The sequence below is a fragment of the Aphidius gifuensis genome, linkage group LG4 (genome assembly GCF_014905175.1).
Source record: "Aphidius gifuensis isolate YNYX2018 linkage group LG4, ASM1490517v1, whole genome shotgun sequence".
Taxonomy (NCBI): Eukaryota; Metazoa; Arthropoda; class Insecta; order Hymenoptera; family Braconidae; genus Aphidius; species Aphidius gifuensis.
The window spans coordinates 6,294,913-6,317,028 of NC_057791.1; the positions used below are offsets into that span (position 1 = coordinate 6,294,913).

The 22,116-nt window shown below is 28.9% G+C and overlaps 5 protein-coding genes across 6 annotated transcripts; 1 reads left to right on the forward strand and 4 right to left on the reverse strand.

Moving 5' to 3' along the window:
- Positions 1-72: 72 nt before the first annotated feature.
- On the reverse strand, positions 73-1,538 carry LOC122853795 (chitotriosidase-1-like). Its single transcript, XM_044154216.1, has 3 exons — positions 759-1,538; positions 361-653; positions 73-275 (listed from the first exon to the last, which is right to left on the reverse strand). The coding sequence occupies exons 1-3, from the start codon at positions 1,536-1,538 to the stop codon at positions 134-136; spliced, it is 1,215 nt and encodes a 404-aa protein (XP_044010151.1). The 3' UTR covers positions 73-133.
- On the forward strand, positions 376-4,161 carry LOC122854917 (beclin-1-like protein). 2 transcript variants are annotated; one of them, XM_044155954.1, is made up of 6 exons: positions 376-1,687; positions 1,778-2,604; positions 2,735-2,895; positions 2,984-3,396; positions 3,462-3,950; positions 4,044-4,161. In XM_044155954.1, the coding sequence occupies exons 2-6, from the start codon at positions 2,493-2,495 to the stop codon at positions 4,159-4,161; spliced, it is 1,293 nt and encodes a 430-aa protein (XP_044011889.1). In that variant the 5' UTR covers positions 376-1,687; positions 1,778-2,492. The 2 variants fall into 2 exon arrangements, with proteins under 2 accessions (XP_044011889.1, XP_044011890.1); XM_044155955.1 differs by lacking the exon at positions 376-1,687 and having other exon boundaries at positions 2,492-2,608.
- On the reverse strand, positions 4,016-5,604 carry LOC122854919 (uridine diphosphate glucose pyrophosphatase NUDT14-like). Its single transcript, XM_044155956.1, has 3 exons — positions 4,640-5,604; positions 4,495-4,568; positions 4,016-4,428 (listed from the first exon to the last, which is right to left on the reverse strand). Exons 1-3 carry the CDS (start codon positions 5,086-5,088, stop codon positions 4,271-4,273), a joined length of 681 nt encoding a protein of 226 aa, XP_044011891.1. The 5' UTR covers positions 5,089-5,604; the 3' UTR covers positions 4,016-4,270.
- An 872-nt stretch (positions 5,605-6,476) lies between these two features.
- Positions 6,477-7,608, reverse strand: LOC122853796 (homeobox protein PKNOX2-like). The gene is made up of 4 exons (XM_044154217.1): positions 7,399-7,608; positions 7,099-7,322; positions 6,832-6,981; positions 6,477-6,657 (listed from the first exon to the last, which is right to left on the reverse strand). The coding sequence occupies exons 1-4, from the start codon at positions 7,606-7,608 to the stop codon at positions 6,477-6,479; spliced, it is 765 nt and encodes a 254-aa protein (XP_044010152.1).
- A 4,940-nt stretch (positions 7,609-12,548) lies between these two features.
- On the reverse strand, positions 12,549-21,361 carry LOC122854920 (CAD protein-like). Its single transcript, XM_044155957.1, has 8 exons — positions 21,159-21,361; positions 16,551-20,440; positions 16,370-16,474; positions 15,743-16,243; positions 15,487-15,651; positions 14,962-15,295; positions 14,767-14,882; positions 12,549-14,624 (listed from the first exon to the last, which is right to left on the reverse strand). The coding sequence occupies exons 1-8, from the start codon at positions 21,259-21,261 to the stop codon at positions 13,137-13,139; spliced, it is 6,702 nt and encodes a 2,233-aa protein (XP_044011892.1). The 5' UTR covers positions 21,262-21,361; the 3' UTR covers positions 12,549-13,136.
- Positions 21,362-22,116: the final 755 nt, after the last annotated feature.

The window sequence follows — 22,116 nt, forward strand, 5'->3', positions numbered from 1 at the left end:
AGTCTGACATAATTCACACGATATAAACATTTGAATTTTGAATATTAAAAAACATTTTACATAACAAAACAATTTGTTTTTATTGTTTTTTATTGATCGTACAGAGTTTATAACAAAATGATCAATTTATTATTTAATTATTTATTGTATTCAGTGCGCGCAAAAGTGGAAACTTTTGTCCACAGGACCCACGAAAGTCGTCATCATTTATTGCCCAAGCCATCATGCCAGCGAGTTGACGTTGTTTGGCGTATTGAACCTTTTCTTTCAGTGACCTATTTTTATTAAAAAAAAAAACTTTATTTGTTGCATATGGAATCTTTAATTTGTTTGATTACAATTATAAATATATATACTGACTTGACATTTTCAAAGCCAATCCATTGGTTTCCTCGGTATGCATAAGGAGTTTTCCTCACGTTATTATACTTCACAGTCCAGCCACCAGCACCAATTTTTGCACAAGTTTCAAAGTAGGCCAATGACCCAGCTGACCCTGATAATGGCCCTGGTGAACCTGGTCCAGATGCACGTGCACCAACACCATTTGAGTTTGGATTAGCAAGCGTCCAAGTTTTAGCATAGAATGGTACACCAAGATTCAATTTTCTAGCTGGGCAACCATTATTAATCCAGTATGACACACCAGCACTCTAAAGGAGAGTAAATTTTTTAATTTTTTAAAAACACTCTGATTTTTTAAATAACAAATTGGTATACTTTTTTTACCACGACATTTATTTATTAAAAAATTTATTTAGATGACTTACAACAGTGTCCTTGTCATTTGCTCCAGGTCCATATAGACCAGCTTGCATGCCAGTTACAGGATCCTCTGCATTATGAAGATCATAAGCCATTAAATTAACAAAATCTAGATTGTTGCAAACTCCTCTGATATCGTACGAAGGCCTGGCAGTCCATTCGGATGATGGAACAGCAGCCGTCAAGAGATATCGATTGCCAAAACTATTTTTGAATTCTCTTACAAAAGCAGTATAATTTGGAACATCTTGGGGACTTGCACCGTTACCTTGAGCAGGATATTCCCAATCAAGATCAAGACCATCAAGGTTGTGGTTTTTCATAAATCTAATCGAATTTTGGATAAACTGTCCTCGAGAATTCGGTGATGAAACAAGTCTTGAAAATCTTTTTGATCCTTCCGCACCTCCTCCAACTGCCACCATTGTCTTGAGATTTCGATTTATGTTTTTTAGAGCTCGGAGTTTATTGATACCATCTGTTCCTCTCTCTGGTAATTTTATGTCATTATTATCAGTAAGACCAACAAAAGAATATATCACGTGGGTGCAAAGATTTGCATCAACGTTGTCAATGTCAAATCTTGCACGACCTGGGCGACCAATTGTCCAATCGGCAACGTAACAGACGACATTTTCTATTAAAAAAATAATGAAAAAATTAATTGGATAATTACATAAATAATTGGATGATTTGATGCTTAACTTACTTGCATGAGTTGTGACAACACTTGCTTCTAAAACGACAGCCAACAAAAATATTACTCCTCGCATTTTTATAGTTTTTTTAATTGTCAATCCAACCGGGTGAATAATAAGTTTTAATGAGCAACTGTACTCATTTGAAATCTATTCAACAACTGAACTATATTGATCGTGATTATATATAACATAAAGTTTTTTTTATCTATTCTTACATCAACGTATGTTTTATTGATAATTTATTTATTTTTTATTAGTTCGATAATGCAAAATATTTTCCTCAAGAATTTTATCCTTGTTTTTATTTTTAGATACAGTATTTAGCTACGCAGTATCTGAGAGTTTAAAGTGTATTAGTTGATCGCGGAAAAGTATACAGATGACCTTGATTAGATAATAGGATAGAAAAAGTAAAAATATTGAAATATAAACAAGTAATTAATTGGAAATTTAAACTAGTAGAAAATGACTTAAACAAATCGTTTGAAAAACTAAAAAAATACGTGTAATTATCTATCTAAGAACACCACCAGCTTGAGCTCATTATTCATGGACCCCATCGATTTTTAATTAAGCCATTAAAAAAGGGGAAAAAAAAAAGAAAATACAAGATACAGATTGAAAAATATGAAGGTTTATATTTTTCAAATTCTCCTATATTTTTATTATTATTAACTCGAAGAAGTTAATTTAATAAACATTGATTGATTTTCTATAGAATTTTAAATTTTTTATTTCAAATACCGGCTTGTTATTGGTTGAGATATTTGTGCAGCTGCGCACCAATCACAAATCAATTCCGATGACAGACTATCTTCTAGGGACTCTACAAAAAATGGCTAAAAAAAATAATACTAAAAAAAAAAATTAAAGTCAATGTTTTGGTAACAACAGTAACAACAATACATATCAGCTGACAACTTATAATCGTCATAATAGTATTATTTATAAACTCTCTAAACACAATAACAAAAGAAAAAAAAAAAACAAAAACGTCAAGTCTGCCTGATAGTTAATTAAACAAAAATGGTTGATATTAAAAGTAATGTTAGTTTTTCTTGTCAAAGATGTTTACAACCTTTAAAATTAGACTCAAGTTTTGATCAACTTGGTGAACATACATTGGCTGAATTATCACGTAGGTAATTTTTTCTATCTAATTATTCCTTGAACAATAACCCTATTTTTATTAATGTCATTTTGATTTTTTTTTTTTTTTTCTATCAAATAATTAAACAATTTATTAATTGTAATCTTTTTTTCAACAGTTCCAATACAACAACAGGTTGTTGGTGAAATTGAACAACAAATTGGAAGTCTTGAAAATTTAGTGCCACCATTTAGACTGACTGAATCAGCAAATGGTACAAATGGTTTTATGTTGGTTGGTGATTCAGGTGAAACAGAGAGTTTAAGTCATCATTTACGTGTAAGAAAAAATCATATCAACATAAATATTACTATAATTAATTATTTTTTAATATTAAATATTCATTAAAAATAATTTATTTTAATAGGTACGTGCAACATTATTTGACATATTGAGCAGTACAAGTGCTGCTGATCATCCATTGTGTGATGAATGTACTGACAGTTTGTTGATGTTGATGGATCAACAATTGCGATTAACAGAAGGTGAATGGTCAGATTATTGTGAATATTCAAAAAAACTAGAAGAAGAAGATCAACAACAAGGAAATGAAAATTTAGAATTAATTAATTTAACAAAAGAATTAGCTGATGTTAAAGCTGAAGAAGAAAGAATGATTCAAGAATTAGAAGCATTAAGAAAAGAAGAAGCTGTTACGAGAAATGCAATTGCTGAACAGGAACAAGAACGAGACAGATTGCAGAATGAAGAACGAAGATATTGGAAAGAATATTCAAGACACAGAAGAGATCTTATTTTAGCTGAAGATGAGTGTCGAAGGTAAACCATTTATTTAATAATCTATTGGATATATTAATAAATATATTTTTTTGTATAAATTTTAGCTTAGAGTGTCAACTTGCTTACACATCATCACAACTTGAAAGACTAAAAAAAACAAATGTATTTAATGCGACATTTCATATTTGGCAATCTGGACATTTTGGTACAATTAATTCATTTAGACTTGGACGTTTACCAAGTGCACCAGTTGATTGGAGTGAAATAAATGCAGCATGGGGACAAACAACTCTATTATTAACATCACTTGCTAGAAAAATGAATTTAACATTTCAACGTTTTCGTCTTGTACCATTTGGTAATCATAGTTACATTGAAGTTTTAGATCAAAAAAAAGAATTACCATTATATGGCAGTGGAGGATTTAAATTTTTATGGGATACTAAATTTGATGCAGCAATGGTTGCTTTTCTTGATTGTCTTCAACAATTTAAAGAACAAGTTGAAAAAGGTGATAGCGGTTTTTGTTTGCCTTATAAAATGGATAGAGGAAAAATTGAAGATTCAGCAACTGGAAATTCTTATTCAATCAAGTAAAATATTTTTGTTAATTAATAATTAATTTTTTTTTTTTTTAAATCTAAAAACCATTGGTATATTTAATATTTTATTATTTTTATTTACAGAATTCAATTTAATTCTGAAGAACAATGGACAAAGGCACTTAAATTTTTGTTAACAAATTTAAAATGGGGCCTTGCTTGGGTCAGTTCACAATTTACAAAAGATGAATCTGAACAATAAGCTTATTATTTATATCATCTTGTGTAAATAATTATATAAATTTTATCTCTGTTTCTCGTTTTTATTGTAAATAAATTATTAAATTAAATAATAATAACATAATAATTTTTTATGAATAACTATTAATTTTGTTGGCTAAAAACCAAGTTACACCATAGAGAAATGCTGGTGGACTTAAAACTTCTTCAGATGATATATAAGCTTTTGCTTCTGGTATTGTCATTTCAACAACTTCAATAAGTTCTCCCTCTGACTCGTCACCACCTCCTAAAAAATAAGTTAAACATTAATTTATATTGTTTCATGTTGATTAAAAATTAATCATTAAATTACCAGGATGTATTTTCATGTCATCAGTAACTTCAACGTAATACATTGTGTGTCGTCCACATGTAGCAGCAATCGATCTAAAAACAATAAAACAACAAATTATTATTGATAAATTGAATGTCAATAAATATTAATTTTTACTAATTACCTGTAAGTTATGACTTTTTCAAATGATTCAGCTGGTGCCTCATAGCCACATTCTTCTTTTAATTCATCTCTAGCAATTTCTATGATTGGCAAATCTTTATCAACAATACCAGCACAAAGTTCAACTGATAAACCATTCTCTGGTCGATATATATTAGTATCAACATTTTGATATTTTTCAGGTAGCATTGCATTATATACTGCTGGACGAAATTGGCGTACAAAAACAAGTGTTTTTCTACTTTTGTTAAATACAATTATTGCAACACTATCATGAATACGTGCAACATCCCAATTTTTTTTTTTACCATCTTGTGTGAATGTTAATCTTACTGGACGTAACCAGGGTGAATCACTTGGCATTGCAACAACTTTTACATCATGTAAATCCAACATTTTTTTACGTACAATTGCATTTCGTTCTTCTTGTTTTTTTATATTATCACTCATTATTTTGGTTTTTTTCTTCGACGTACTTAATGTGACAGTGTGGCAAATGACAAGTCAGTTATCGTAAATATTATTAGGTATGTTGATAATTTTTGACGTATCAGACAGTATCAGATAACAATTGTCGGGTAAAAAAAATAATTAGTATAATGGAGATCAACAGTTGAATTTTTTAACCAGCAAAATTGTATTTTTTTAGTTTATTAATTAAAATCGATAATATACCTATAGTTAACTAGTTGTATTCTTTAATTATACCTATAATTAATTTATTTAATGAAAAAACAGGTCTAGTAGTAGCAAAATTTTTGACGATTTTTTTTGAATATACCTAAATAAATAACTACTCTTTGATGTAATAATTATTTGTTTAACATTGATTATTAATTTTTGTAATAAATAGTGTATGTACTACAGTTTGGTATTTTATTGGTGTTTATTAGAATACGATTTACCAAAGTATTTACTAGATATATAGATTTATTTACTAGTATTTATTTACTGTTTTTACTATTTATTTAGCCAAGGGAAAAAGCTTTCCCCCACTCTTCCCCTTCTCTAAAACTAACATGACACTGAGTCATTTAGTCAGTCACTCAGTGTCATGTGCAGACCGTTAAAAATCATTTACATTGATTTACATATTTTGTAACAAAGTTTTATTTCTTGTAAAGGCATAATAATATTTTTGGCTACTAATTATTAATCATTGTATATATACATTTTTTATATAAATGTAATATAACATGAACAAAAATTTATTCAACTGGGATATATTGGGATACATATCTTATTATTGAGAACAATCTAGGGAATCACCATGTCACTTTTTGTCAATATTAAGGCAGATATCTACGATGCGAGTTCGCCATGCAAGACCATTTATTACCAGCTACTAGAGTTTTACCAAACATTTTTTAAAACTACAAATATATATGCAGTTTGAAAAACCAATGCTTACTTTCTGAATACTGTTAATGAATATAGTTTTTTAAACTTAATTAATTCAAAATCTTAATGAGAATATTTACATGTAATTTTCAATAATATACTCAGTATAAACACCAATAGGGAAAAAAAAGAACAAGAAATTGCATCAATTTTTCTAACATATAAAAACATTATAATATTTACTTTTGTACATAATTGAATACTAAGATTTATTTATTCAATCGTCACGACGATGAATGAAAATTGATTATTATTTAATAATCATCATGAATTAATTTCTAATTTACACATTAAGGCACAATCATAATATACATGAACGATTATTTGTAATTAATAATTACTAATTATTAATTTGCTCAGACATCAATGTGCCAATTAATTATATGAGCTTTTTTTTTTTTTTTTTTGTTTATATAAATATTATTAATAATGATAAATTATGCCATCATGAATTTTCTTTTGCGTTTTTCTTCTGCCTCTACAATACTTGTTGCTTCAATTAACATTTCCAAATAATTGCATTGTACATTATTTCCATTATTGTCAACCTTCCTGCAAGTTGTTTTAGCTGAATTTTCATAATCCCTGTTCTGATAATCATCATCAACCATTTCAATACTGAAAAAATTAAAACAAATGATAATTAGTTATGAATCAAAAAATTGTATCATTTAAAAAAAAAAGACAAAAATTCATATTATATTGTCAAAATATTTTTCATATGTATTTTTAACTCATATTTGATAAACTCAATTTTAGAATTTTAACTATATAACGAATAAAATGACTTACTCATGAGGAGGGAAGTTGACCGATCTTTGCCGTTGTAATGGTGCTGGTGCTGCAGGCAGTGGCGATAATGTTCCTGGTGTTGAAGGTGAAACAATTGTACCTTTATCTTCACTGTTTGAGCTCAGATAATCATCCAGACTATCTTCTTCACTTTAATATTAAAAAAAAAAATTCAATTAGTATCAGTGATGACAGAATTAGACAGATGTCAATTTATATTTTATTAATTTATTTTTACTTTTAACGGCAAAATGTACTCTAACTAACCTGCATATTATGTTATTTTTTTTATGAGCACGTGTACATGGTCTATTTTTATTAACCAGCTGATCCCGTTTTTTATTATCGTTGTTATCGAGATCAGTTGTTGGTTGATTACATGCACCTGTTACTATTTTTCTTCGTTTTGAAATTTTAAAATCGTCTGGATTTATATTCCCATCAAGTTTTGGTAAAACACGACGACGTGCATTTATATACCAATTACATACCTTTAAATAAATATATGAAATAATATTTAAAAATATTTATTATTATAAAAATATTGAAATTAAAAATAATACTTACTTGTAAAGTAGTCAAAGCTGTTTCTCGACTTAGCTGAATTTTTTCACTATCACTTGGATAAGGGTAATCGCGATGATCAATTAACCATTGTTTCAGTATATTCACTGATTTTTTGGGTAGATTTCCACGATATTTACGAATTCGTTCAAAATTACCATTATCTCCAGTTTTAGATCTACTCTGACAATGGGTTTTCACATATTCCATCATTTTTTTTACTGTGTCTATACGTCAATATTTATGAAAACTCACACGACTTGTCAATGCGTTGACGTTTGCAATACGGATGCTAAGATATGGTCCAGTGCAGTGTGTTGCGAACCTGGTCACCTGATCATCTGGTCAGGTATGGAAGGGATACGCTAACTTTGAGAGCAGAGCTATTTCATGGAACGAACTCGGTAGCAGCCAATGAAATAGCTGGCTGGTACCGAGTTCGCTCCGAAAGGCGTTATTAACTTATTATTGCATCCGAGTTTACTCTAATCGCTTTTATTTCAGTTTGAGGAAATCCCTCTTCCAAAATATTTCTCTTGTAGAAAATTATTTTTTTTTTTTCAGTTTAGTTTTTATATTTCCCTTCACATTTTACTCACACTTAGGGCTGGTAGTGTACATAAAGAACTATAATTTACTGGCAAACCCTGTTAGAAGTAATCTCTCCGGATTTTCTCCGGATTTCTCCAGACTTTCTCCGGATTTACTACGCAATTGAGACTTCCGGAGATATTATTCTGAAGTTTTTACGGATTTTCTCCGGATTTTTTTGGAAAAAATTCCTCTTTTGTTTTCGTATGTAAACTAGCTTTTATTTCTGATTTTTTAAATTGATTTTTACATTTTTTTTTCTTAGTTTTTTAAAACAAAAAATCCGGAAATCTTAATTACGTAGAAATCCGGAGAGATTTTCCGGAAGACCTAGCTAAGTTGAAATTTTATAAGCTCGATATGGACAGCTTTTTTTCATGATAGCTCGACTTGGGTCTTAAGTATGAAAATGGGAATAGCGAGCTGGGAAAGTAGAGGGGGGAATGGTAGAGTCTCCTGAGAGGATTGAAACGAACTTGGATGAACATGCCCCGCCCTCGAAAATTAATCCGGGTATATTTCGTGTAAGGTAGAGTGAACTCGGCAATCGCCATTTCTGATTTCATTTATAAATATTGTTAATTTGTTAATTATGTATTTTCTTTAATTTTTGCAGTATTGAAGTGAAAATATAACGCATCATCCGTCTTATTGTCCTATTATCTTATTTATTTTTATTTCACATTTTCAAAAATTTATTACCTCTATTTTGCAAAATTTAATAGTTATATTTTTTGGACTATTGAGTTGGGTTGTAAATTACACTCGAACATAATCTACTATAAAAGTATATGCTCAACTTCCAAAAATAGGAGCAACTTTAGATATTAATTAAAAAGAAAAAAGCGTTATAACTTATGTCAGGATAAATTTTTGTTGAAATAAATGTTTAAAAAAAATGTTGAATTTATTGTTTAAAAAAATGTTTAAATTTTTGATGAAATAAACGTTGAATTTATTTTTTAAAAAAATGTTGAGTTTATTGTTTAAAAAAATGTTGAAATTTTTGTTCAAATAAATGTTGAATTTATTGTTTAAATAAACGTTCAAAAAAGTATTGAATTCAATGATAAAAAAAAGGGTAAAAATAAATAAATTAAATCTTTTATATATTTTCCCGAACTGTTACTCCATCTACCACATTTTAAACAATTTATTTAATTTATAAGTTATAACGCTTTTTTCTTTTTAATTAATATAACTTATAAGTTATAACAAAAAATGTTTTTAATAAAAATCTAGATCATTATTTCAATTATCTATTTTATACATTACATAAGATTTATTTCTAATGATCAATATAAGATAAATAAATTTTTTTTCTTTTTTTAACAACAATTTCTACGAATATTTTTCTTATTTCTTTATTCTATAAATTTATAAAAATAAGAATTAAAAAAACCAATTAATTTAATTTCCAAAAATAATTTTAATTTACCGCTATTTATTTCTTTAGACAACTGGTAATACTGATATTTTTTTTTCAAGTTGTCAGCATTGCTCGTTTATTCCCGCCCATTCCCGCCAGTTACCGCATAACGAATTCAGTTATAATTGAGGCTCAAACATTGTCATCAATTAGTAGATCAAGTAAATAGCTTCGAGCCACACAGTCCAACAGCCAGAATTATCACAAAGCCACCACCAAGTTCAGCTAATTTGGCTATACGATAAGAAATCATATGCCACATAAACTACTGTTACGTGATGAAACATCTCTACCTTACAAGGTAAAAAATAATTATAATATAATAAATTACAACTAGCTAATTATTATTATTATTATAGACTCTTATTGTCGACTCTACACAGTAATAGATCTCGTTCACCAAATTTATCATCAATAACTAAACCACTATTACCACCACCATCATCATCGCATCAACAACCAACATCTTTATCAATAAAAAATTTACCAACAAATTATCCAGTTAACCATCAATTAAATTCATCAGGTTCATCAATTTTATTATCTACTGGTACAAATCTAGAAGCTGTACCACGTACTCACAGTTCAAACAAACGTTTACGAAAAGAAGATTCAGCAACTACATTAAATCAACAACAAACTAAAAATTCAAAAGAATCACTTGGTATACCATTGAGAGATGATCAATCATTATTTAAAAAACAACGTATTAATGGTGGAAATATTAATAAAATAAATTTGCAAGTGCCTAGTCCATCAACACCAAAAGTTATACATAATAATGATGATTTTAAAAATAGTGGTGGTGATAATAATAATATTGTTGTTGCACCTGCAGCTACTGATGATGGTCCAAAAAAACGTGGATGTAAGAAAGATAGAAAAGTTATTAAAAATCAATTGAAACAAAATGTTGGTGTTAGTATTAAAGAAAAAATTCAAAGTATGTTACGTGTGTCAAAATGTAAAACAACACGAGAAATTATGGAAGATTTGAAAGCAGCACGTGCATTGTCAACTGAAACATCTCTTGATTATACATTATCAAATGCCAAAACTAAAAATGAACCACCAAAAACTAAAGAAATTTTATGTGATTCATCATTAAATGATGTTAAATATAATTTATCTAGTCAAACAACAAAAACAACAACAACAACAGATCGTGTATCATTAAAATTAACAAAAAGTGATGATAATAATGATAAAATTAATAATGATTGTGATGGTAGTAAAAAAAATGATTCATCATCAAAAAATACAACACAATTTAAGCATGATCCAATGGTTGAAAAAATATTAGCAAAATTACCACCATTAGATTTAAATTCAATAAATTGGAGTGACAATGAACTAGATTATCATGATGATGATCAACTACCACCACCGACAGACGAGGAGATCGATCGACTTACTGAATATTCAATTGAATGTCTCAATGGTAATTTTCAATTAACACATGATAATTTATCAAATAATGTGGATAAAAAAATTGATAAAAAAGATGATGGTTTGACAAGTTGTCAAACAATTAAATATCCACTTTATCGTAAGCGTAATAATCAAAATAATAATAGTAATAATGATGATGTTGGTGATGATGGTAACGTTGATAAATTTGAATTTCGTGAATGGGATCAGTCGCTTGTAAGGCCAACAATTGATGGCCGAATCCTCCACATAAAGCCTTACGTTATTATTGATTAATTTACAGTTTTTTTTCTTTGTTTATTTTATTATTATTTCCTTTTTTTTTATCATTATTAATTAATTCATTCATTAATTATATTTTTATCATTAATATTATCATTTTACCTTTACGCAACAATAAGTACTGGAATAACTTGTGAAGTTAAATGATAAAAAAATACCTGTGATGCAACAGTATTTAATACTCCCTGTATTTTTTCTTGTTTAATTGATTAAATAAATAATTCAACTAAATCAGAAATATGAATCCATATGGCATGTATTGATTACCAGATCCAATTGGTCCACCAAAACTCAAATAAAATGGAAAAAATATTTGTGGTATTATACCACCAACTCTACCAAGAACAACACCAGATCTTATAACAACTTTTCTTGTTTTACTGTCTTTTGGAAGTTCACCAGCTGCTAGTTGACATATTCAGGAAATAAATTGAGATCAACAACAACGTGAAAAAATAGAAAAACAAACATTTAATTTATTTAAACTAATGGTATTTTTTTACTTGATAGATAATCATATCAATCATCAGTCATTTTCAGAGTACTCTTTACCATCTGGAAGATAATGAACAACACCAGATATTTGTCTAAAATATTTAACATCAGAATTATGAACAGCATTTATTAATATTTTTGTTGTTCTTATACAGATATTTCGTACTTGTTTTTTGAAATCATCATTCCATTTAATGGATCTATTATATATTTACTCCAGCAACATTTATAAGTACTGATGTGCATTTTAGAAGTCCTGATGTTTCAATGTCATCCTATTTTTTAAATAGAATTTAAAGTTCATTTGATGGATGTTTTATTAGTTTTTGTTTTGATATTTTTTGTACCCCTATACTATAGTATGTCATCTGCGAACTTAAGAAAGTCTTCTGACGACAATGCTGACTCTGCAGTTTTTATTTATTTTTTATCAATTACAACAGGAATCAATGACATTATTATTGTTAACTGTCATTCACTAAAATCAACAACAAATTTCAATAAACTTTTATAAACAATTATTATCTCTTTTATTTTTTATCTTTATATTTTTTTTTCTATTTTAAAAAATAGATAAATATCTAAAAATAATTTGAATTTACCGCTATTTGTACTACCACTGGTAATACTGATATTTTTTTTCTTCAAGCTGCCAGCATTGCTGATTTATTCCCGCCAGTTACCGCGTAACATTGGACGATACTTATTTATATTAAAAATTGAACCAGCAAATAAACTTGGCATGTGAATAAATTTTAGCAAGTTTATTTGCTGGTTCAGTTTTTAATAAATATCTTCCAATACCATTAAATTCACAAGAACATCCAATTATTTTAGCATATTTATTCATTTTAATATTATCATTTATTATTTCTTCACTTTCAAGCAGAAACCTTGGTAGAATTAATATACCAGAACATCCAAATTTTTATTTGAAATTATTTTTATTGTCAGGTAAAAAAATTCTCACTTTTGTTGTTATAAAATACAAAATATACATATGTGTATGAATTAAAATATTATTGGTAAAAATTTATAGAATATAATTAACATGATTTATATTTTATGGCTATTCTAAGTTTAATTTTTTTTAATTGCGTTACGAAAATTATCAGATTGCAAAACTATGTACTTAAAAATTTTTTTGTCAATACACCATTCTAACAATGTAGAATGTAATGTAGGTATTTTCATTTTATTTGAAGTAAAAATTAAAAAATATATATTTAGTACTAAAGACATTGTCAATATAAAATAAAATATTCTGATGTTAAATCTTTTTCATTTAAAAAAAATAAAAAGAAATAAATCTCGTTCAAGTTTTTATACTTTTTAAAACGTCATGTTAAAAATGTATACAAAAAAAAGTATCAAGTTTATAAAAATAAAAACAAAAATATTATTGAAAACTATTGAAGGCACGTGATTTTTTTATATTTATAAAATTATGCTGCAGTTACTTGAATTAATATTAGCTCTGTATTATTATTGTTACTTGATTAAAAAATTTGTATTAAAAACGTCCCAGGATCATTGCAAGAAGTGCCATTCTAACATAAGCACCACACTCAGCTTGACGGAAATATGCTGCACGTGGATCAGAATCAAATTCTGGACTAATTTCAAAATTACGTGGTAATGGATGCATAACAACCATTTTTTTCTTAGCAGCAGTCATTAATTTTGGTGTTACAACAAATTGTCCACAAACTTTATCATATTCTTCTTGTGATGTAAATCTTTCACGTTGTATTCTTGTCATATAAAGTACATCTGTATCTGGAAGTACATCCTCAAGTCTGTCATAATCTTTTTGATCAATACCCTTTTGTCCAACATAATGTCTTACATGATCAGGCATATCAAGTCCTTTTGGACTGACATATCTTAAATTAACATTATAAAGTGTTAATAATCTAGCAAGTGAATGAACAGTTCTTCCATGTTTTAAATCACCAACCATTGTTATTGTTAAACCATTAACAGTACCAATTTCTTCTCTAATTGTAAATATATCAAGTAATGCTTGTGTTGGATGTTCACCAACACCATCACCAGCATTTATCATTGGTTTACGACAATATTGTGCTGCTTTTGCAACAGCACCAGGTTCTGGATGACGTAATACAACAGCATCAGCATAACCAGCCATAACAGCAACTGAATCTTCTAATGATTCACCTTTTTTAACAGATGATGTTGTACCATCCATATGTATAACTCTACCACCTAATCTTAACATTGCTGCTGAAAAACTACATGATGTTCTTGTTGATACTTCATAAAATATTGATGCCATTATTTTGCCTTTTAATATATGATCTAATGGTCTTTCTTTTAAAACACAAATACGTAATGTTTGTGCAGAATTAAATATATCATTTAATTGTTCTTTTGTAAACATATCTGCTGTGAGAATATGATGACCAGCAAGACCATGAGTTGTATGAATATGTCCAGATGTTGTATGTAAATTACTATCATATATTGTACGTGTACTAACACAATTTAAAAGTGGTGATATTGGTCGTAATTTTGATAATTCACGTGCTTCAATTTCAGAATCAAAATGTACACGTGATTTTGTATTAATATGATTATGATTATGATATTCATTAACATCACCATTATGTAATGTTTCACTTGGAGTTGGTGAAATAAGTCTTTTCAATGCTGAGTTAACACGGCTTGTTACTTCAATTGTTGGTGGATGTAATATTGATTGTATTTTTAAATTTTTTTGTACATCTCTTATGTCTTGACCAAAACCAGGATTAACTAATATTTGTCCTTCAACATATGCAACTTCGCCACGTAAAACAACACGATGTACTCTACCATGAATTTTCATTCCAGCAAATGGTGTCCATTTTGATTTTGTAAATGGCATTGCATCTGGAATTGTCCATTCTTCATCAAGATCAACTTCAACATATGTATTTGGTTGGTCAGGAATATTGAATATTTTTTTTGGATTGCGATAAAATTTATCAATGACATCCTGAAAGTAATTTTATATTAAAAATTAGTATAAATATTTAAAACTCTACAGATTACTGGGAACTCGACTAATGGAATTTACTTGGACTTTTGAACTATCTAAATATTTGTTTAAAGGACAATAAGTGTTTTTTTTTTCATACCTCCATTGTGAGTCTTCCCTCGTGGACAGCATTCAAAAGAAGAGGTAAAATTGTTTCAAGACCAGGAAAACCAGGTGGTGGTTTTTCACCTTCTTTTTCTTCAACTGTATGTGGTGCTAAATAAAATAAAAAATATATTAAAATACTAATTACATTATGAGTTGTATAATTTTTTTTTTTAAATAAAAAAATTACCATGATCAGTTGCAAAACAATCAATAACATCCATATTATCCCAAAGAGCTTGTTGATCTTCAAGAGTAGCCAACATTGGTCTCACCTGACCTTTAGCGGTACCAATTTTTTCCAAATCATTTTGACTAAGGAACAAATGATGTGGACACACTTCACATGTAACAGCAAGTCCTTTTTCTTTAGCAGCACGAATAATATTTATTTCATCTTTTCTTGCAACATGACAAACATGAACAGGACGATTATGTAAACTTGCTAATAACAAAACAGCAGCAGTTGTTTGTCCTTCAGCATGAACACAAAGTGGATATTTTGTTGGCCAATTTTCAAAATGCTATAAAAGATAATTATATCAATAAGTATGCTAGAAACTCTATCAAGAAATAATGATTCAATGTGTCATCAGTTTTATGATAGAGCATTGTTAATATTATTTTTCATTAACTCTGTGAAAATATCTACTTAATTAAAGATATATTTCTTTTTATTATCATTATTAAATTTATCAATAAATGGATTTATTACCTTGATCCATACACTGAGATCATTTAATCGAAGAGTCGTGAAGGTCTCATTCAAATACATTTTTAATCCAGCTGCCATTGGTGCTATTTCTGAACTAATATTATAATTATCTGATGATGCACCTAAAAATAATGCATAATCACATCTTGCACCAGCTGAAGCTTTCTATAATAATAAAGAAAACATATTTTTTTTTTTTAATTTCATAATTTGATTAATTGTTTGTTTAAATATTTATATTAAAATATAAAATTACCTCTTTTGCAAATGCAAATGAAGAATGATCAATAACAGCAGGATTTGTATTTGGCATTGCAAATATTATTGTAACACCACCAGCAAGTGCTGCTGCTGTACATGATGCAAAATCTTCTTTATGAGTTGCACCAGGATCTCTAGCATGTACATGAACATCAATAAAACCAGGTAATTTCATCATTCTTCTTGATGACATACAATCAGTATGAGTTTTCATACGTGGTGCTTTACCACCACATTTATTAATTGCATCAACTAAAAGTTTAGCACATTTAACGTCAGTTACAAGTGGTACTGAATAATCAACAGCAAGTCTACGTGTACGATAACCATGAGTCATGAAGTTTGATACACGTCGAGCACCACCATTTCTCATTGGTAAATTAATAACCAAATCAAAATGTTTTTTAGATAGAAAATCAGCTAAATGACGAAGTTCATTAGGACTGGTATCTTCATTGACATCAATATTTTCAAAAGTCCATTCAACTGATTCAACCTTATACAGAAAAAAAAAACATGACAATATAATTAGCTAAAAGTTAGATAACAAGTATTGGGTTATTGTGGCGATTTTAATATTTTTATAATAATATATTATTAATAAATAAATTAATTTGCTTACCTCAACTCCATGCTCATTGTAAAAATCAGCAGTTCCTAAACTTGCATAAAGTTTATAGCCCATTTTATGTAAACTTTTCATTGATGGTAACATTTCCATTTTATGCTGTATTGAAAATTAATAAATTAACATTAATAATGATTCATGTTTCATATTGATTGAATAAATAAAAATATATTACCTTGAAACTTCCAATTGATAGTAGAATACCTTTTTCTGGAATATGGAAACCAGTACTCATCATACCTTTGAGATAAGCTTCATATCTATTGTCACCAAAACAAGCAACTTCACCAGTTGATGCCATTTCAACACCAAGTGTAACATCAGCACCAGCAAGACGTGAAAATGAAAATTGTGGTACTTTAACACCAACTTTACCAGAACCAGCAAGTACATCAACTGGTTCAACAGTTTCACCAACAATAATTCTTGTTGCCATGGCAACAAAATCATGATCCAATGTTTTTGATACAAATGGAAATGATCTTGATACTCTCACATTGCATTCAATTACTTTTAATTCATTATCCTTAGCAATTAGCTGCATATTAAATGGTCCAGTAACTTCTAAATTTGCTGCAATTGCTCGTGAAATTACTTTGATTTTAGAAAGTGTTTCTGGATTTATGTCTTGTGGTGGTGTTACTAATGTTGCATCACCAGAATGTACACCAGCATTTTCAACATGTTCTGATACAGCCATACATAATATTCTTCCATCATATGCAACAGCATCAACATCAATTTCTTTAGCTTCAAGTATAAATTTTGATATAACAACTGGATGTTCTTTACTAACATCACTAGCATTTTTTAAATATGATTCAAGATCTTGATTTGAATGTGCAACATTCATTGCAGCACCAGATAAAACATATGATGGTCTAACAAGACATGGATAGCCAACTTCTTCACAAAAATTAATTGCTGATTGTAAATTTGTTAATTCTTTCCATCTTGGTTGTGATATACCAATTTTATCTAACATTCTTGAAAATTTAAAACGATTTTCAGCACCATCAACTGATTCTGGTGATGTACCAAGAATTCTTGCTTGTTGCCTATGCAAATCCATTGCAATGTTATTGGACAATTGACCACCCATTGATAATATGATGCCTTCTGGATTTTCATGATTATATATGTCCATAACAACTTCAAATGATATTTCTTCAAAGTATAGACGATCAGACATATCATAGTCTGTGCTTACGGTCTCTGGATTATAGTTAACCATGATAGTTTTTCTTCCTAAATTGCGTAGTTCACGAAGACAACTAACAGCACACCAGTCAAATTCAACTGAGCTACCAATTCTATAAACACCAGATCCAATAACCATTGTATATTCTCCAGGAAAATCAATATCATGTGATGAACCATTATATGTTAAATAAAGATAATTTGTTGTTGCTGGCCATTCAGCAGCAACAGTATCAATTTGTTTGACATATGATTGTATGTTACTTTCTTTACGTAATTTACGTACAGCTAATTCAGTACTTTTAATAGCACCAGCAATTTGTTTGTCTGAAAAACCAAGTTGTTTTGATCCTAACAATATTGCATGTGATAATATACCACCTTGTCCAATATTTTCTAATGTATTATAACAATTTATAATATTTTTCATTTTTTCAAGAAACCAACGATCAATTTTTGTTAATTCATAAAGACGATCAATTGTGTAACCAGCTTTAATTGATGCTGCAAGTACAAACATTCTTTTATCTGTTGGTTTTTCAAGTTCTTCATCATTTATTGTTTTTAAATAAGGATCAAAACCATTAACATTTTCATCAACCATACGTAATGCTTTTTGAAATGCTTCTTCAAATTTACGTCCAATAGCCATAACTTCACCAACACTTTTCATTGATGAGCCAATTTTTGTTGATACTCTTTGAAATTTACTTAAATCCCATCTTGGTATTTTAACAACACAATAATCTAAACTTGGCTCAAAACATGCTGTTGTTTTACCAGTTACTGAATTATTTATTTTTGGTAATGGTATACCGAGTGCTAATTTTGCTGCAACATATGCTAGTGGATAACCAGTTGCTTTACTAGCTAATGCTGAACTTCTTGATAATCTAGCATTAACTTCAATGATATAATATTCTTCAGAAAATGGATTGAGTGCATATTGTATATTACACTCACCAACAATACCAAAATGACGTATTACTTTTATTGCTGCTGTTCTTAACATGTTATATTCAGCATTTGACAATGTTTGACTTGGTGCAACAACAATTGATTCACCAGTATGAATTCCCAATGGATCAACATTTTCCATATTACAAACAGTTATGCAATTATCATATGCATCTCTAACAACTTCATATTCTACTTCTTTCCATCCTTTTAATGATTTATCAATAATTAATTGATTTGAATGTGCCAATGCTTGTTGTGCAAGTATTTTTAATTCAGCTTTATTATTTGCAAAACCAGAACCAAGACCACCAAGTGAAAATGCTGCTCTAGCCATAACTGGATAACCCAATATTTCAGCAGCATCAAGTGCTTCTTGAATTGATTCAACAGCAGCACTTGGTGCAACTTTTTCACCAATTTTACTTACATGTTCAGAAAATATTTTTCTATCTTCAGTATCAATTATTGATTTAATTGGTGTACCAATAATTTTAACATTATATTTATCAAATATACCCATTTTTTCAAGTTCAACACCACAATTAAGTGCTGTTTGTCCACCAAATGTTAATAATACACCATCAGGACGTTCTGATTTAATAACTTGCTCAACATAATTTGGTATTATTGGCAAGAAATATATTTTATCAGCCATTCCTTTTGATGTTTGAACTGTTGCAATATTTGGATTAATCAAAACAGTTTGAATTGATTCTTCTCGTAGTGCTTTTATTGCTTGTGAACCAGAATAATCAAATTCACCAGCTTGACCAATACTTAAACCACCTGAACCAAGTATTAAAACTTTTTTAGGTCTATTATGAACTTTTTTAATAGCAGGATCATATTTTAATTTATTTATTAATTTTTCTTTAATATTAAAATTTATTTTTGATGTTTTATAATGAATTGCTGCATCCAAAAAAACATCAAATAAACATTCAAGATCTTGTGGTCCAGCTGTATGCTCAGGATGAAATTGTACTGAAAAATATGGTAAAGTTGAATGAACAATACCTTCATTACTTTTATCATTTGCATTTGTAAATAATGATTCCCATTCATTTGGTAAATTATCAGCATCAATTGCATAACCATGATTTTGTGATGTCATAAAACAACGTTGAGTTGATGAATGTATAGCTGGTTGATTGTGTCCACGATTTCCATATGTCATTTTATAACTTTTACAACCAGCTGCTATTGACAACAATTGATGTCCCATACAAATACCAAATATTGGAACATTTTTTTTATTTAAAATTTTTTTAATATTTTCAATTGTTTCTGGACACATTGATGGATCACCAGGTCCATTGCTCAAAAATAAACCATCAAATTCTGATTTTTCAAGATCATGATTCCAAGGTACAATTTCAACTCTTGCACCTCTATTTATAAAACAACGTATTTGATTGTATTTGAGTCCACAATCAACCATACAAATACGTGGTTTTCCTGATGGATTTAATACACGCAAAGATTTTTGTGATACTTCAGCAACTAAATTTCTAGTATTTGGATCTGTTATTGATAATTTTGTTGTAAATTGACTTGGTGGTTTTTCAAATACTATTTTTCCCAGTATACTGCCTTTTTCACGAATCAATTTGGTCAATGCTCGTGTATCAATTTCATGAATGCCAGGAATGTTTTCATTTTTCAACCAAGTTGATAGTGTTTTTGTTGAACGCCAATGACTTGGTGTTTCACATATTTCACCAACAACAAGACCAGCTGCCCAAATACGATTGGATTCAAAAAAATAAGGCAAACCATGCTCATCTTTTTCGTCACCTGGTACACCATAGTTGCCAATCAAAGGATATGTCAAAACAAGTATTTGACTATGATAGGATGGATCTGTCAATGACTCAGGGTATCCAACCATACCAGTTTGAAAAACTTGAGAAAAAAATACAAAGTAGATTAGTCATTTGATGATTTTTGTCATGAAAAAAATAAAAACATATATAAATCAATTCAACAATTAGAAATAACTAATTTTGTTAATATAGATTGATTTAAAAAATAAATAGAAATAGTTATTGGTGAAATTATTGAATTTCTTTTTCATGATATTTAAATTTGTAATAATAAATGTTGTAAAATAAAGTAATAAATACACGAGTAATTGAACAATTAATTTATTATTAAAAATAAATTGTTGCAAATATATATGTACGTATGTGTATTGAGACTCTGGAGGTGGGTAGGATTGATTAGATTTTCATAAAACTGGTTTTCAAAATATATTCTAAAAAATGGAGGTCAATGTCCTTGTGAATTATTTCAAGTCAAATTAAATAAAAAAAACATTGAATACAAAATAAACATTATACTTTATTTTCTGAGAAGTTTTAACACAAAAGTGTGACGTGAGAATTCGCTCACGTAGCTGTTATAATATACCTTGATAACATGAATTTTTTTTTATCATATTAACAACAGTTAATCATTGTATTATTATAATTATTGACACTAAAAAATTTTCAAAATTTGTTTATTTTTTTTTTGTTCAATTTAAAAATCTATTTGACGTAAAAAAAAAAAAATTGAAGTATCATAATGAAGGTTGACCACGTGTTGATTTGTTGAAAAAAAAAATTTTTTTCTAACTTACCAACTTCACCATCAATTGATGAATTGGCACCAAAACTTCTACCGGGAAAAATAGTACCATCTTCAAGAAGAAGAAAGCAGTTTTTTCCACTTTCACTGCACATAATTTTTAAATTGTTATTGTTTTTAAGTAGTTTGGAAACAAAATAAATACAACATGTGACAAATGTATGTTTTGACTTGACCTTGTCTATCAAATTGCCGGCAACACACTGCCGAAAACAGTAAAACACACGGCACACCAAGCGTGCATAAACCAAGAAGCCAAGAAGACCAGCCACGTTATTTATCGGATGTTCTCGATAAGTCTTTTTTATACCATCAGAGGGTTTTATTATAAACCTTATTATATCGAGAACATCCGCTGAATATGGGTGCTGTTTCCACCGTAATCTTTAGGCCTCTAGAGAAATGCCCGATCTGATAGGGTAAAATACTGTGTTCTTACTGTAATTTTTCAAAAAATATTTATTAAATTCAATTAAATTTATCATCTTTAATCTTCTTTCATGAACTCAGTAGGTGCTTTCTTTTGTGTATTTATTCTTTTTCACTTTGATGCGCCCATCATGCAAACTTGAGGAGAGAACAGTGGCGTCAAACAAATAATTTTCAAAAAATAAGAATTAAAACATAGCGGATCCAGCCCCTTATGTCCTACACTGTTGCAAACTGACTTGTTGCTGACTGCGCATTCAATTGCGCATGCACGAAAATAAATACGAAAAAAAATAAACACCCAAAAGAAAGCACCTAATAGTGTTCTGAACACCGAGTTATTAAGTGCTTTCTTTTGTGTGTTTTTTTTCCTATTTATTTTCGCGCATGCGCAGTTAAATGCGCTGTCAGCAAAAAGTCAGTTTGCAACAGCGTAGCACATGAGGGGCTGGATCAGTTATATGTTAATTCTTATTTTTAAAGAATTATTCGTTCTACGCCACCGCTCTTTCCTCATGTTT